Consider the following 12,827-nt stretch of genomic DNA (forward strand, 5'->3'; position numbering starts at 1 on the left):
TGTGTGTGTGTGTGTGTAAGATATTAATTGTTTTTCTGTGTGTGTAAGTGAAGCAGTGTGGTTTTGCGCGTGTCTGTAAGGGATGCATTGTCTTTGTGTGTAAGGGATGCATTGTCTTTGTGTGTAACGGATGCATTGTCTTTGTGTGTAAGGAATGCATTTTATTTGTGTGTAAGGGTTGCATTGTGTGTTTCTCTGTGTGTAAGGGAAGCATGTTGTGTTTCTGTGTGTTTAGGGATGCATTGTGTGTTTTTGTGTGTGCGTAGTGTGAAAGAGAGTTATTTGGTTAGGATAGGGGCTGAGTCCTATCAGCCCATTTGTGCTTCTCTTCCCCCCCCATCCCCAGCCTATCTCCCCTCCCTCCCTTAGTGGTCTCTCCTCACCAACCCCTTAGTGGTCTCCTCCTTCCACCACCCTTAGTGATCTCTCCTCATCCACCCCCTTAGTGGCCTCCCCTCACCTCCTCCCTAACTTGGTGGACGCAGTCCCCCTCCCCCAAATGTTCTACTCACCCTCCCTTCCTTAGTGGACCCTCTTACCCTGTGTAGAGTGGCAGAGCTCCTCTCCGGTCCGCGGTACAGGAGCTTCTGTTTCCTGTACCCGGCCGGACTGACAGGAAGTGCACACTGAATGAGTACTTCCTATCAGTCCGGCCAGGTACAGGAAACTGATGTTCCTGTACCGAAGACCAGAGAGAAGCTCGGCCACGCTACAACAAAGGTACTGGCAGGAGGGAGCGCTGTGCACTTTCCTCCTGACGATCCCTCATATCTTGCACCCCTGGGCCGGTGCGCCCTAATGATTGTGCCGGCCCGGGCAGTGCTGCAATCGCCTGAGGCTCTCTATAGAACGCTCAGGCGGCTGCAGCATGAGAAGCGCCGGCCCTGCGTGTACGACTTGAAGAACCCGTTGCGTTCGCCATTGGTATCAAATGTTATGGCTCCTGAGCAGTGTGGTGAAGGGCTGTAGTGATCTTCTCCACTGTAGTGTGTCTTCCGATAAGTCTACATAAAACTAGAGAGTAATGGCTTTCAAGTTGTGATGGTCAGTCCCTTTAAGAGCATTCTGCACTGCTGCCTTGTCTATGCTGTTGCAGAAACAAACCACCAGACCTCTGGGAGCCGCCTCAGGTGCCATTCGAGGCTTCAGGACCCAGAGATTCCATCGATGGCGACACTTAGGGCCTGGTTAGGCGCTAGTAGCGGACCCATCAATCTCTTTATTAGATGAGGGAGTTCCGCTGTAGGGATATCGTCCGAGACACCTCAAAACTTTAAATTATTGTGGCGCCGCATGTCCATTGCAGCAAAGCGCTGTTCAAACACTTAATTCTGTTTCTTGGGTATTTCAGGTTGGAGCTCCACGGTGGATTGAGCTTGTTTGTCCGTGGAGGCCTGTACTGCACCCTGCCGGCCCACCATGCCCGTGAGGTCTGTGCGAAGCAGGGCTACATCTGCTTGAATAGTTTGTTGCAGATTACCCAGCATGTCCTTTAACATTGCTGCTGTTACTGGCCTGGAGTCTGCAGTCTTTGGGGCAGTTTGTAGCTTCAGGAAATGCAGCATCTCGCCTCTCTCTCTTTCAGGGGTTGAGTCTTCAGAAGAATCCGAAAATTTAGGCCGGTGGCCATTTTGGGCCCATATGCCTGGCCAAGGAGATCATGGATATCCATGCCCATCCTGTGCTTATCCTGCTATTGTTTTTTTAGTTGTTTTTTTTTGGCAATAGCCCTTGGTAGCCTGAGATTTGTGGTTTCTCAGGTCGGAAAGGGCTGGAACACAGTTGTATGTCGCTATATGCCCGGAGCACATCAATCAAGCGTCCATGTAGATCATCCACTTAGCCTCGCCCCAGGGAACCTTTTTTCACTGGCAAGCTCTTATAAAATAGGGATGTTTGCCAACACAATTATGCTAGTTCTTCCCAACCCTACCATCTCACTTTTTAATTTGCATGCTGTTTTCACATTAATAGGTATAGGATCAGCGCTGAGTGATCTAATAGGGATGGGAACAAATAGAAAGCTGCAACCTATGGGTATGAGGTTCCCTCTAATATCCTCAAAGGAAAAATGGCAAAAACACAATAATAGGTCGCGCTAAAAACAGATAAATGTATAATAACAAAGTAAAATAAATAAATAAAAAGATAAAATTAAACAAGATCAAAAAGACAAAAAGAAGAGGAATAAAAATATTAATATTAATCCACTTGCACACACTAACAGTGAAAAATGGAACAATAATAATGAATAATAAATATATAAAAAAACAGCCAAAACGCGTTTCGCCACACAGGGCTTTATCAACTGGCAATAGTAAAAATCAGCCTGGTACATAGATGCTTAAATAAGCTAAGAAAACACATGCTTATTCAAATTTTTGCGCCAAAATGACGTCATCAATACACAGTGTAAAATACAAAAACATATTAAAACAGAAAAGATACAAGTCCATAATGATAATAGTCTAAAAATGAATAAAACCTTTAATTCTAGCTTTAAAACGAGTGTTATTGAGTAAGAAAGATGAAAATGAAAAATGAGTACTCGGTCACGTGATCGCGGATAGCCGCGATCACATGGAGTTCCCTAAAGCCTATTGGGAAGTGTAGTTCACAGCACAGAGCATGAGAGGACCGGATAGGTGGAAAAGACAAATAAACACGTGATCGCGATCGTCCGCGATCACGTGGCATACCGCAATGAGCATTGGGCAATGTAGTCTTGACGGAGGTCGGCACAACAAAGCACACCTCCGTCTGGTAAACGAGCAAGCTACATAAAGTACCTGCACTTTTGGTCGAAGTGCATGGTACAGAGTGTACAGGAAAAATAAAAACGAGCATAATGAAATAAAAAAGGGGGGGAGAAGCAAAACTCTGGGACAATAAAAAAGTGAAGAAAGAGAAATGTATATATGTAAACAGAGTATGGATATGTAAATATGTATAATGAAAATGTGTGTGTGTGTAATGGATATAAAAGGATGGAAAGAATATATACAAACTGGATAGTTACCTTATGAAAGAATAGAGACAACTTTTGAGTAAGTGATAAGAAATAAATATGCAATGAGAATAAATAAAAAACTAAATAGTCATAGAAGAAAAAGTAAGAATAAGAAAAATATTACTTCTACTATAGCATAAGAATATATGAAAATAATGTGAGAAAAAATATATGAGTAAAATTAATAAAAAATAAAATTAAAAATAGAAAAAAAAATAAAGGTAAATATTGAAATAATAATAGAAAAATAATAAAATAATGAAAAAAATTTAATAATGAAAAAAATAATAAATAAATAAATAGATAAGAAAATAAAGAAATAAATAAATGAGGAAAGATATATATGAATATGAATGAAAGGGTATGAATATAGAGAGCAGGGGAAAGGAAAGTAATAATATAGTATATTATAAAAAATTAAAAAGATCAAATTCTGCATTGAGTCCTTGTGGGGCAAGGGTTCTGAGTTGAAAAACCCAATACATTTCCCTTTTGCCCAAGATATTGGTGATGTTACCACCTCTCCATGGGAGGGTAACATGTTCTATCCCAATAACTTTCAGAAGTGTCGGGTCTTTATTGTGTGTCGTGAAGTGCTTGGAAACTGAGTGGTTGTCATAGCCTCTTTTAATGTTACGGCAGTGTTCTGCCAATCTTACTTTAAGACATCTTTTAGTCATGCCCACGTACTGGAGTCCACATGGGCATTCCAATAGGTATATAACACCTTTAGTGTTACAACCAATGAAGTCTTTAATAGGATAAGAGGTTTTTGTAATGGTGGAAGAAAAATGAGTAATTTTAGAGTTTGTGGTACCTTTTGTGGTTCTGCATACAATACAATTGTTACACTTAAAACAACCTTTAGGTTTAGATAAAAAATTCTTTTTTTGTTGTACACTTTTTTTTGTATAGTTTTTGGTAAGGATTGTTCTGAAGTTCGGCGCTCCTCTAAATATAACATTAGGTCTATCTGGGATGTAGTCTTTTAAAAGGTCGTCTTGTTTCAGAATATGCCAGTGTTTGTTTATGATTTTCTTTAACCCCTTAAGGACCAAACTTCTGGAATAAAAGGGAATCATGACATGTCACACATGTCACGTGTCCTTAAGGGGTTAAGGTTTTATTCTTGTTGTTAAAATCTAAGATAATAGGCAATTGTGGGGGATCTGCTTTTTTCACTTTATATGTTAGGAGCTCTTTTCTTTCTTTCTCTTTTACCAACTCCAGAGCTACATCTAATTTTTTTACTTCATATTTTTTTTCTAAAAACATATTTTTCAATGAGGTAGATTGGGCAATAAAATCAGCTGTAGATGAACAATTTCGGTGGAGGCGAAGAAATTGACTTTTTGGGATGCCATCCAACCAAGGTTTATGATGGCAACTAGTCTGGTCTATTATAGTATTTGTACAGACTTCTTTAAAAAAAGTTTTTGTTTGAATGCATCCGTCTTGGATAAAGATATTTAAATCTAAAAAATTCACTGACATATTACTGAATTCTGAAGTTAAAACAATACCTCTATCATTCACATTTAAATGGTCTAAAAACAGTTTAAGAGACATTTCTGAGCCTTGCCAAATAAAAAATAGGTCATCAATATAGCGGAAATAGGAAACCAGGTTTGCCCGCCAGCAATGATCACCCCAAATAGCTTCAGATTCCCAATCCACCATGAAGAGGTTAGCATAGCTGGGGGCAAACCTGGTTCCCATAGCTGTACTCTTCTTTTGAATTTGGTTTTTAGATTCATTTTATATTCAAAAGAAGGGTACAGCTAGTCTTTTTTAGTAGCCACTAAGTCACAAACACTGGCCAAAGTTAGCGTTCATATTTGTTTTTGTGTTAAAAAAAGCAAAAAACTAATATTTGGTCAGTGTTTGTGACTAAGTGGCTGCTAAGAAAGACTGGACATACCCCACTTGCAATACCTCGGGTTGTCTACTTTTGCAAATGGTATGCCATCATGGGGGTAATTCTCATTCCTGGGCTACCATACACTCTCAAAGGCAACATAACCAATCTGGCAAATTTCAATGTCAAAAAAATGAAATGCAAGCCTTATATGTGACTCTCTAACTTTCCAAAACACCATGAAACCTGTACATGGGGGGTACTGTTTTTCTCGGGAGACTTCACTAAACACAAATATTAGTGTTTTAAAACAGTAAAACATATTACAACAATAATATAGACCATAAAAGTGCTGTTCGTTTGTAAAAAATGCGAAAAACGTCACTTTTACTTAAAATATCATCGTTGTAATACAATTTACCAGTTTGAAACACTAATATTGAGTTCAGCGAAGTCTCCCGAGTAAAACAGTACCCCCTATGTACAGGTTTTATGGTGTCTTGGAGAGTTACAGGGTCAAATATAGTGCTTGCGAATTACATTCTCTGCACTTTCTCCCTGTGTTGTCAGGCATGTCAATCAAATTTTAATTAATCAAATCACATAATTATGTTAAAAGATTATTTAAATATACACGTAGAATTTATATGCATTTGTAGGTATTTAAATTCTACGTGTATACTAATGTAATCTTTTATGTAATTATATGTATTTATCTATATATATATATATATATATATATATATATATATATATATATATATATATATATATATATATATATATTTGCGGTTATTTGTATTTTATATATATAGATTGTCATTCTAAGTGTATTTTGTTACCGATATATATATATATATATATATATATATATATATATATATATATATATATATATATATATATATATATATATATATATATAAAACAAAATACAGTTAGAATGAAATTACATATGCATATATAATTTATATTAAATTTTGTTTCAATATTTTATTTATTTATTTATTTTATTATTTTATTTATTTATTCTTTTAATTATACGTATTTATATATAATATATATATATATGCACATCTATTATATATATAATATACATACATATTATATATATGTAACGTCATTCTAAGTGTATTTTAATATTAATATATATACTATTAATATTAAAATACACTTTGTATGACGTTACATATATATAATATGTACATATATATATATATATATTATATAAATATTTTTTAAATTTATTTTTACACATGTTTAATATTTTTTTTTATTACTTCCCACCAGCAGGGGGACTGTCTGACATTTCAGACAGCCCCCCTGCTGGCAGATCCCCCTGCCGGCAAATGAGGCCCCCGGGGGCCATGAGATCGCTCTCAAAGAGCGATCACATGGCCCCCGGGGGCCTCATTTGCCGGAGGGGGGTTGCCTGGGCTGTCAGGCAGCCCCCCAGAAGAGGATCGCGGCGGAGGTAAGTACACCTCTCCTTCAGGGGCTCAAAGCCGTTACGGCATTCCATGCCGTCGCAACGGCTTTAAAGCCCATTTAATGCGGGACGGCATGGAACGCCGTAACGGCGTTAAGGGGTTAAAATAAAAAAAATATTAATATAAATAAAAAATAAATAATAATAAAAAATGCCCACCCCCCACCAAGGCTCTGCATCACACACACACACACACTGCATTCATACACACACACACTGCATTATACACACACACACACACACACTGCATTCATTATATACACACACTGTAAATAAATATTCAATTAATATAATTTTTTTGGATCTAATTTGATTTAGTAATTTACCAGTAGCTGCTGCATTTTCCACCCTAGTCTTATACTCGAGTCAATAAGTTTTCCCAATTTTTTGAGGTAAAATTAGGGGTCTCGACTTATATTCGGGTCGACTTATACTCGAGTATATACCGTACTTAACTAGTAGATAACTTATGAGTCAATTTAAACAATGTAATTCCCATTGTTCTATCCAAATAATATAGTAGCTGTTGTTCAGTTATCAAAACACGGCATGTATAATGTGAATCATTTCAAGTTATTAAAACCTCTATGTGGCTTTTTTTCAGTATAATACTTGCATGTGGAATAATCATTATTTTCCTGATTTCAGTATTTAGAAGATGAGTATTGTAAAGGAGATAGAGAAGATGATCCAATGCCGCCAGTTCAGCCATACCATTATGGATCTCATTACTCAAACAGTGGCACAGTACTTCATTTCCTGGTCAGAATGCCTCCCTTTACAAAGATGTTTTTAGCATACCAAGGTCAGTTTGTTATTAAATGCATGAGTATCTGTAAAACTACTAGTATGTTAATGTCACTTGGAATTATTATATTGTATGGTATGATGGAGGCATAAATGAAATGGCTTAATGCCGAAACTTAGATGATGTAACTAGGAAGTTATGCTGCTTCTGATGGTCTGCATTTAAACACACAGCTATAACTCTCTCTTAATGCTGACATTTATATTTGTGTGCATGCATAGCAATGTGTGAAGTGTATTTGAAATATTAGGCCAGAATAGCCAAATTAAAAACCAAAGCGGATTTAGAGAGATTTTTCCAGTTTGACTTTAGTGACCTAAAATTTTACATTCACTTTGAATTCACTATGAAAGCAATTCACACTTTATTAAATAATTATGCTTCTGTAGGTGATTCTCTACCGTTTTGTTTTATTATGGGGTTTACTTGGTAAAACAGGAACTAAGGACAGGTGACAAGGGAATTACAAATTAAAAGCAAAATTAGACTAATTTAAAAATCTCTTAACTCAATTGTGACGGACTGCTGGCCACCCTGACTGGGTGCCTCCACCAATCGAGGCTTCCTAGTATACCTGAGTACTTCCAAGCACTCCACCAGACACCATCGGCACCGCTACAGCTTGGCTGGGGTCTTGCTGTCCTCCACCCACCCTGGACCCAAGTCAGGGAGCCAGCCTTTAGTGGGTAGACCTCTCTTAGTCCAGAGAGTATAGCAGGATAGTTATTACAAGAGCTAGTGATCTAGCTGGCATAGCTGTTCTCTACAATCACGAGGCTCTGTGTTGAGGGTGAAGTTGAACTGTTTAATGGCAGCCACGACTGGCCTTATATGCAAGTCCCTATGCAATGGGTTTTCTATAACATATACTAGGGGCATTCCCCACTGGACCTGAGAGGGAACTGTGACAAAGTACACACTGTAATTACATTATCGCTCTGGTCCAGGACACTTCCACACAAAACCGGATAATCCCTCCCCTGTGCCTGAGCGATAATTGAGTCAGGTACTGTAGTAAACTCAATTATCTCCAGGCACAGAAAACATATATTTTACAATAACCTGAAAGTTACCCCTAAAACACATGGAAACCTGACATTTATTTTGTTTAAATACATGGCATAAGAAAACATAAACATAATGTTAAAAATCCTTGCAAGTGACAGGTTCCCTCTAATTTTCCAGTAGTTATAGGTTATAACAGTAGCGAACAACTGGGGGAATCAGCACCAGTTTTGGGGTAGCAGGGTTGTGCACATAGTATACTCTGTGTGGAATAGAATAATTATGTTCCTTTTGGCCTGTCTAAAATGGAGCTGCAAGATCCACACAGGGTGGGCAGGGGAGAGTGAACATCAGCACTCCAGCTCTCTTACCTGTCACAGTTCCTGCTTGACAAGGCAGACGAATATCAAGATTCTGTACTGTATTTCACAAGTAGGATGTAGGATGTAAGGGTGGTGGGCTTAAAAGACACACAAGGGGTTAAGGGTGGTTAGGAGGGATGCTCAGTGAACTAAGGGGGTTTGGTGAGATCGAAGGGAGAATTTGAGGTTAGGAAAGACATACAAGATGTAAGGGAGTGCCTCAGGCAATCATGTGCTACCATTGTATTAAAAAATAAAATGTGTAAATGTTATAGTACGATCTAATCTCATACAATATAAATTTTCTCTTAAAGATTAAAGATGATATCCGATATATGTATCTTCAAATTTAAAGCCCTTTTCTTACCTTTGCATTAAGTTTTCAACAATAAAAGAAATTCCAAGTTCACTCTTCCTTACTCTAACTCTAACGTTAGCATAAATTTGTGCCTCTTTCAAAAAGGCACACATTTATTATAATATAAACTTTATTAACATCTGGTTTCTTCCCAATAAAAGTATTAATATGACAAAAACGTAAAGTTTAGTATATAGATGGGAAAACATCACATGTCATATTATAGAGACAAATGGGGTGCAGTACTTATAGGTCAGTGATGGTTAATCTTGACACCATACATTGTTTCTGGACTACATTTCCCATTAATGCTCAGCTAGCTTTTAGAGTCTAAATCATGGGAAATGTAGTCCAGAACCAATGCATGGTGTCAAGGTTAGCCATCACTGATAACTCCTAAATAAATATATAGATCTTTATGAATAAGTGGGGACATTTATCTATCTCCAACTAAGTATAGATTGAAATTGCATGTATTTAGAATTCCTTAATAAAAAGAAGTGGTAATCTCTAACAATCTATATTAAAGGAACACTATAGTCACCTGAAAAGTTTCAGCTTAGTGGGGTTTTCAGGTGAGTACAATAAATCCCTGCAGACTATTTCATATAAACAATGTATTTTCAGAGAAAATACATTGTTTACCTTAGAGCCTAGAAACACCTCCAATGGCAATCAGACGGCCACCAGAAGGACTTCCTAGTTAAGTCCTGCCTGATGTGCAGTACTCACGTTTGACGTCTTCACATTTAGCTGAAGACGTCAAACATACGTTCAGGCACCTCAGGCAATGTGAACGCGCCTGCTTTGTCCTGTAGTAACCCCAGAGGTTGTCAGCAGCCAGAGTCGACCGTGTGGGAGATAAGGATCTTCTGTACACACAGTGTCAGCTCTGACTGACAGGCTGAAGGCAGGAGACCGAGAAGGAGGATCTATAGATCTACTGCCTTCAAACAGTAAGTAAACGTTTTTTTTTTTTTAAAATGAGTGAGTGAGTGACTGAGAGAAAAAGTCAGTGAGAGAGTGAAAGAGGGTGAGTGTGAGTGAGAGAAACATAGAAACATAGAATGTGACGGCAGATAAGAACCATTCGGCCCATCTAGTCTGCCCAATTTTTAAAATACATTTAATTAATCTCTGGCCTTATCTTAAGTCTAGGATAGCCTTATGCCTATCCCACGCATGCTCTCTCACTGTGTTAACCTCTACCACAGGGGTAGGCAACCTATGGCACGTGTGGCTATTCGAGCTAAACAGGCTCTTGCCTATCAGGGGTCCCAGTGCAACTTCAGATATCTGCTAATATGAAAAGGTGGTAAAGAACAATCCTCAATGTATGCATTGCAGAACGTAGAGGAAGTGATGGCACCCACAATGCTAGATATACACAGAGCTGCAGAATAACCCTCCCATCATACAAATAATACAAACAGAACACACAGTCCGCATAAACTCAACACCACTGACAATCCACATGTATGCACACAACCCTACATGCAGCCTCTCACATGCAATACCTCAAACAGCCCCACACATACACTCACTACCAAATACACAATGTGACATATCCATCCACACATACAATTCCACAAGCAGCCCCCATACACAGCCCACATTCATAGGTATCATACACGACACAACAAAGTACTTGTGAACATATACAATATAACGCACAAATTCAACGATACAAAGCAACTGCAGTATACATAACACAAGCAGAATACAGCAACATACACCCCTCAATTTAAAAATATAGGACCGGCACGCTACGGGACCTCACAATCTTATTTTGGCACAGTGCTGCCAAAAGGTTGCCTACACCTGCTCTACCCCTTCTACCCTCTCTGTAAAGTAATACTTCCTGAAAATATTTAAGATTTAAATCTAATTTAAGACTATATCCTCTTGATGTGGTACTTTTGTCTCCATATAGTCTCCTCCTTTACTGTGTTGATTCCTTTTATGTATTTAAATGTTTCTATCATATCCCCCCTGTCTAGTCTTTCCTCCAAGCTATACATGTTAAGATCCTTTAACCTTTCCTGGTACGTTTTATCCTGATATCCATGAACCAGTTTAGTAGCACTTCTCTGAACTCTTTCTAAAGTATCAATATCCTTCTGGAGATATGGTCTCCAGTACTACGTACAAAATGCCAAGTGAGGTCTCACCAGTGTTGAGCACTTATCTCTTTCTACTGCTAATGCCTATCCCTATACAACCAAGCATTCTGCTAGCATTTCCCGCTGCTCTATTACATTGTCATCTATAATAGTCATCATCTTAATTAATTATTTTTATATCCCTTTCTTCAGATGTTGATGTTCAGCCCTTGGGTTTTTACGCCCAAGATGCATTATCTTGCACTTATACACATTAAATGTCAGTTGCCACAGCTCTGACCATATTTTTCTAATTTATCTAAATCATTTGCCTTTCTCACGACTACTAGTGTGGTCCAGCACGCAGAAACTATGTAACCATATACATATATAAGGAAAGGGAAATGAAAGGACAGAGCGTAAACCGGACCTTAGAATGGCCGGACTAATACGCTAGAGACAGAGAATGGTCAAAGGGAAAGCCGAGGTCAAGGAAGCCAGAAAATACTCAAATACCGTTAAACAAGCCAAGTCAGGGAAACCAGAAATCAGAATAACCAGGGAAAAGCCAAGATCAGGATACCAGGAAATCAGAAACACGAAAATAGCACTCTCAGGAAACCAGGAAACGGAAACCAAGACAGGGCAAAGTACTGGGGTGAATTAGGGGTTTAAATACCTCTCTCTATGCTGCAATTGGTCAGAGGGCGACCTCTGACCCCAAAACGTGCGTGTGCGTTGACGTCGTGACGTCACGCACACTTTGGTATAACTCTCGGGGGCGGGGCTATCCATAGACGCGACCACGCGGTCGGCGCCATGTTGGATTTGGGCGTGATGCCCGGAAGACCTGCGTGAGCGGTTCCCGGCTCGCCGTTGAGCAGGTAAGCTTGTGTTGTCAGCGCGGTCGTGCCGGTCGGGCACGGCCGTGAGACTCAGCGGGCCGGTGACCGCAACAGCCTTTTGGCTTATCCTTCCTGGAACATCAACTCTATTGCAAATTTTTGTATCGTCAGCAAAAAGAAATAGCTTACCATTAAGACCTTCTGCAATATCACTAATAAAAATATTAAAGAGAACTGGTCCAAGTACAGATCCCTGCGGTACCCCACTGGTAACTAGACCTTGCTTCGAATATACTGCATTGACTACAACCCTCTGTTGACTCTCACTCAGCCACTGCCTTACCCATTCAACAATATTGGAATCCAAACTTAAAGATCGCAGTTCATTGATGAGCTTTCTATGTGGAACAGTGTCCAAAGCCTTACTGAAATCTAGGTAAGCAATGTCTACTGCACCACCCTGATCTATTATTTTAGTTACTAGATCAAAAAAACTCAATAAGATTAGTTTGGCGTGATCTCCCTGAAGTAAACCCATGTTGCCTCTGATTTTGAAATCCATGTGATTTTAGATGTTCAACAATCCTATCCTTTAACATGGTTTCCATCACTTTCCCCACAACTGAAGTAAGGATTACTAGCCTATAGTTGCCAGACTCCTCCCTACTACCTTTCTTGTGAATGGGTACAGCATTCGCTAATTTCCAATCTTCTGGAACTACTCCTGTTAACAATAATTGTTAAAATAAATCCATTAATGGTTTTGCTAGTACACCACTAAGCTCTTTTAATAACATTGGGTGTATCGCATCAGGCACCATCGACTTATTTGCCTTTACTTTTGACAGTTGAAATAAAACCTCTTCCTCTGTAAACTCACATGTAACAAATGACCAGATTGTCATTTTTCTTAACTGAAGTACCTCTCTTTCATTTTCATCTGTAAATACTGAACAAAAATATTCATTGAGGCAGTCAGCTAGACCTTTA

General features: G+C 38.7%; 1 protein-coding gene across 4 annotated transcripts in view; it reads left to right on the forward strand.

The window, feature by feature from the left end:
• Positions 1-12,827, forward strand: part of LYST (lysosomal trafficking regulator) — a 710,683-nt gene that overhangs the window by 553,103 nt on the left and 144,753 nt on the right. For all 4 annotated transcript variants that reach the window (XM_063443375.1, XM_063443377.1, XM_063443378.1 and 1 more), the window contains one exon: positions 7,006-7,162. In XM_063443375.1, coding sequence (XP_063299445.1) covers positions 7,006-7,162 — 157 coding nt within the window. The remainder of the gene's footprint in view (positions 1-7,005; positions 7,163-12,827) is intronic.

The sequence above is a fragment of the Pelobates fuscus genome, chromosome 2, assembly GCF_036172605.1.
Source record: "Pelobates fuscus isolate aPelFus1 chromosome 2, aPelFus1.pri, whole genome shotgun sequence".
NCBI lineage: Eukaryota > Metazoa > Chordata > Amphibia > Anura > Pelobatidae > Pelobates > Pelobates fuscus.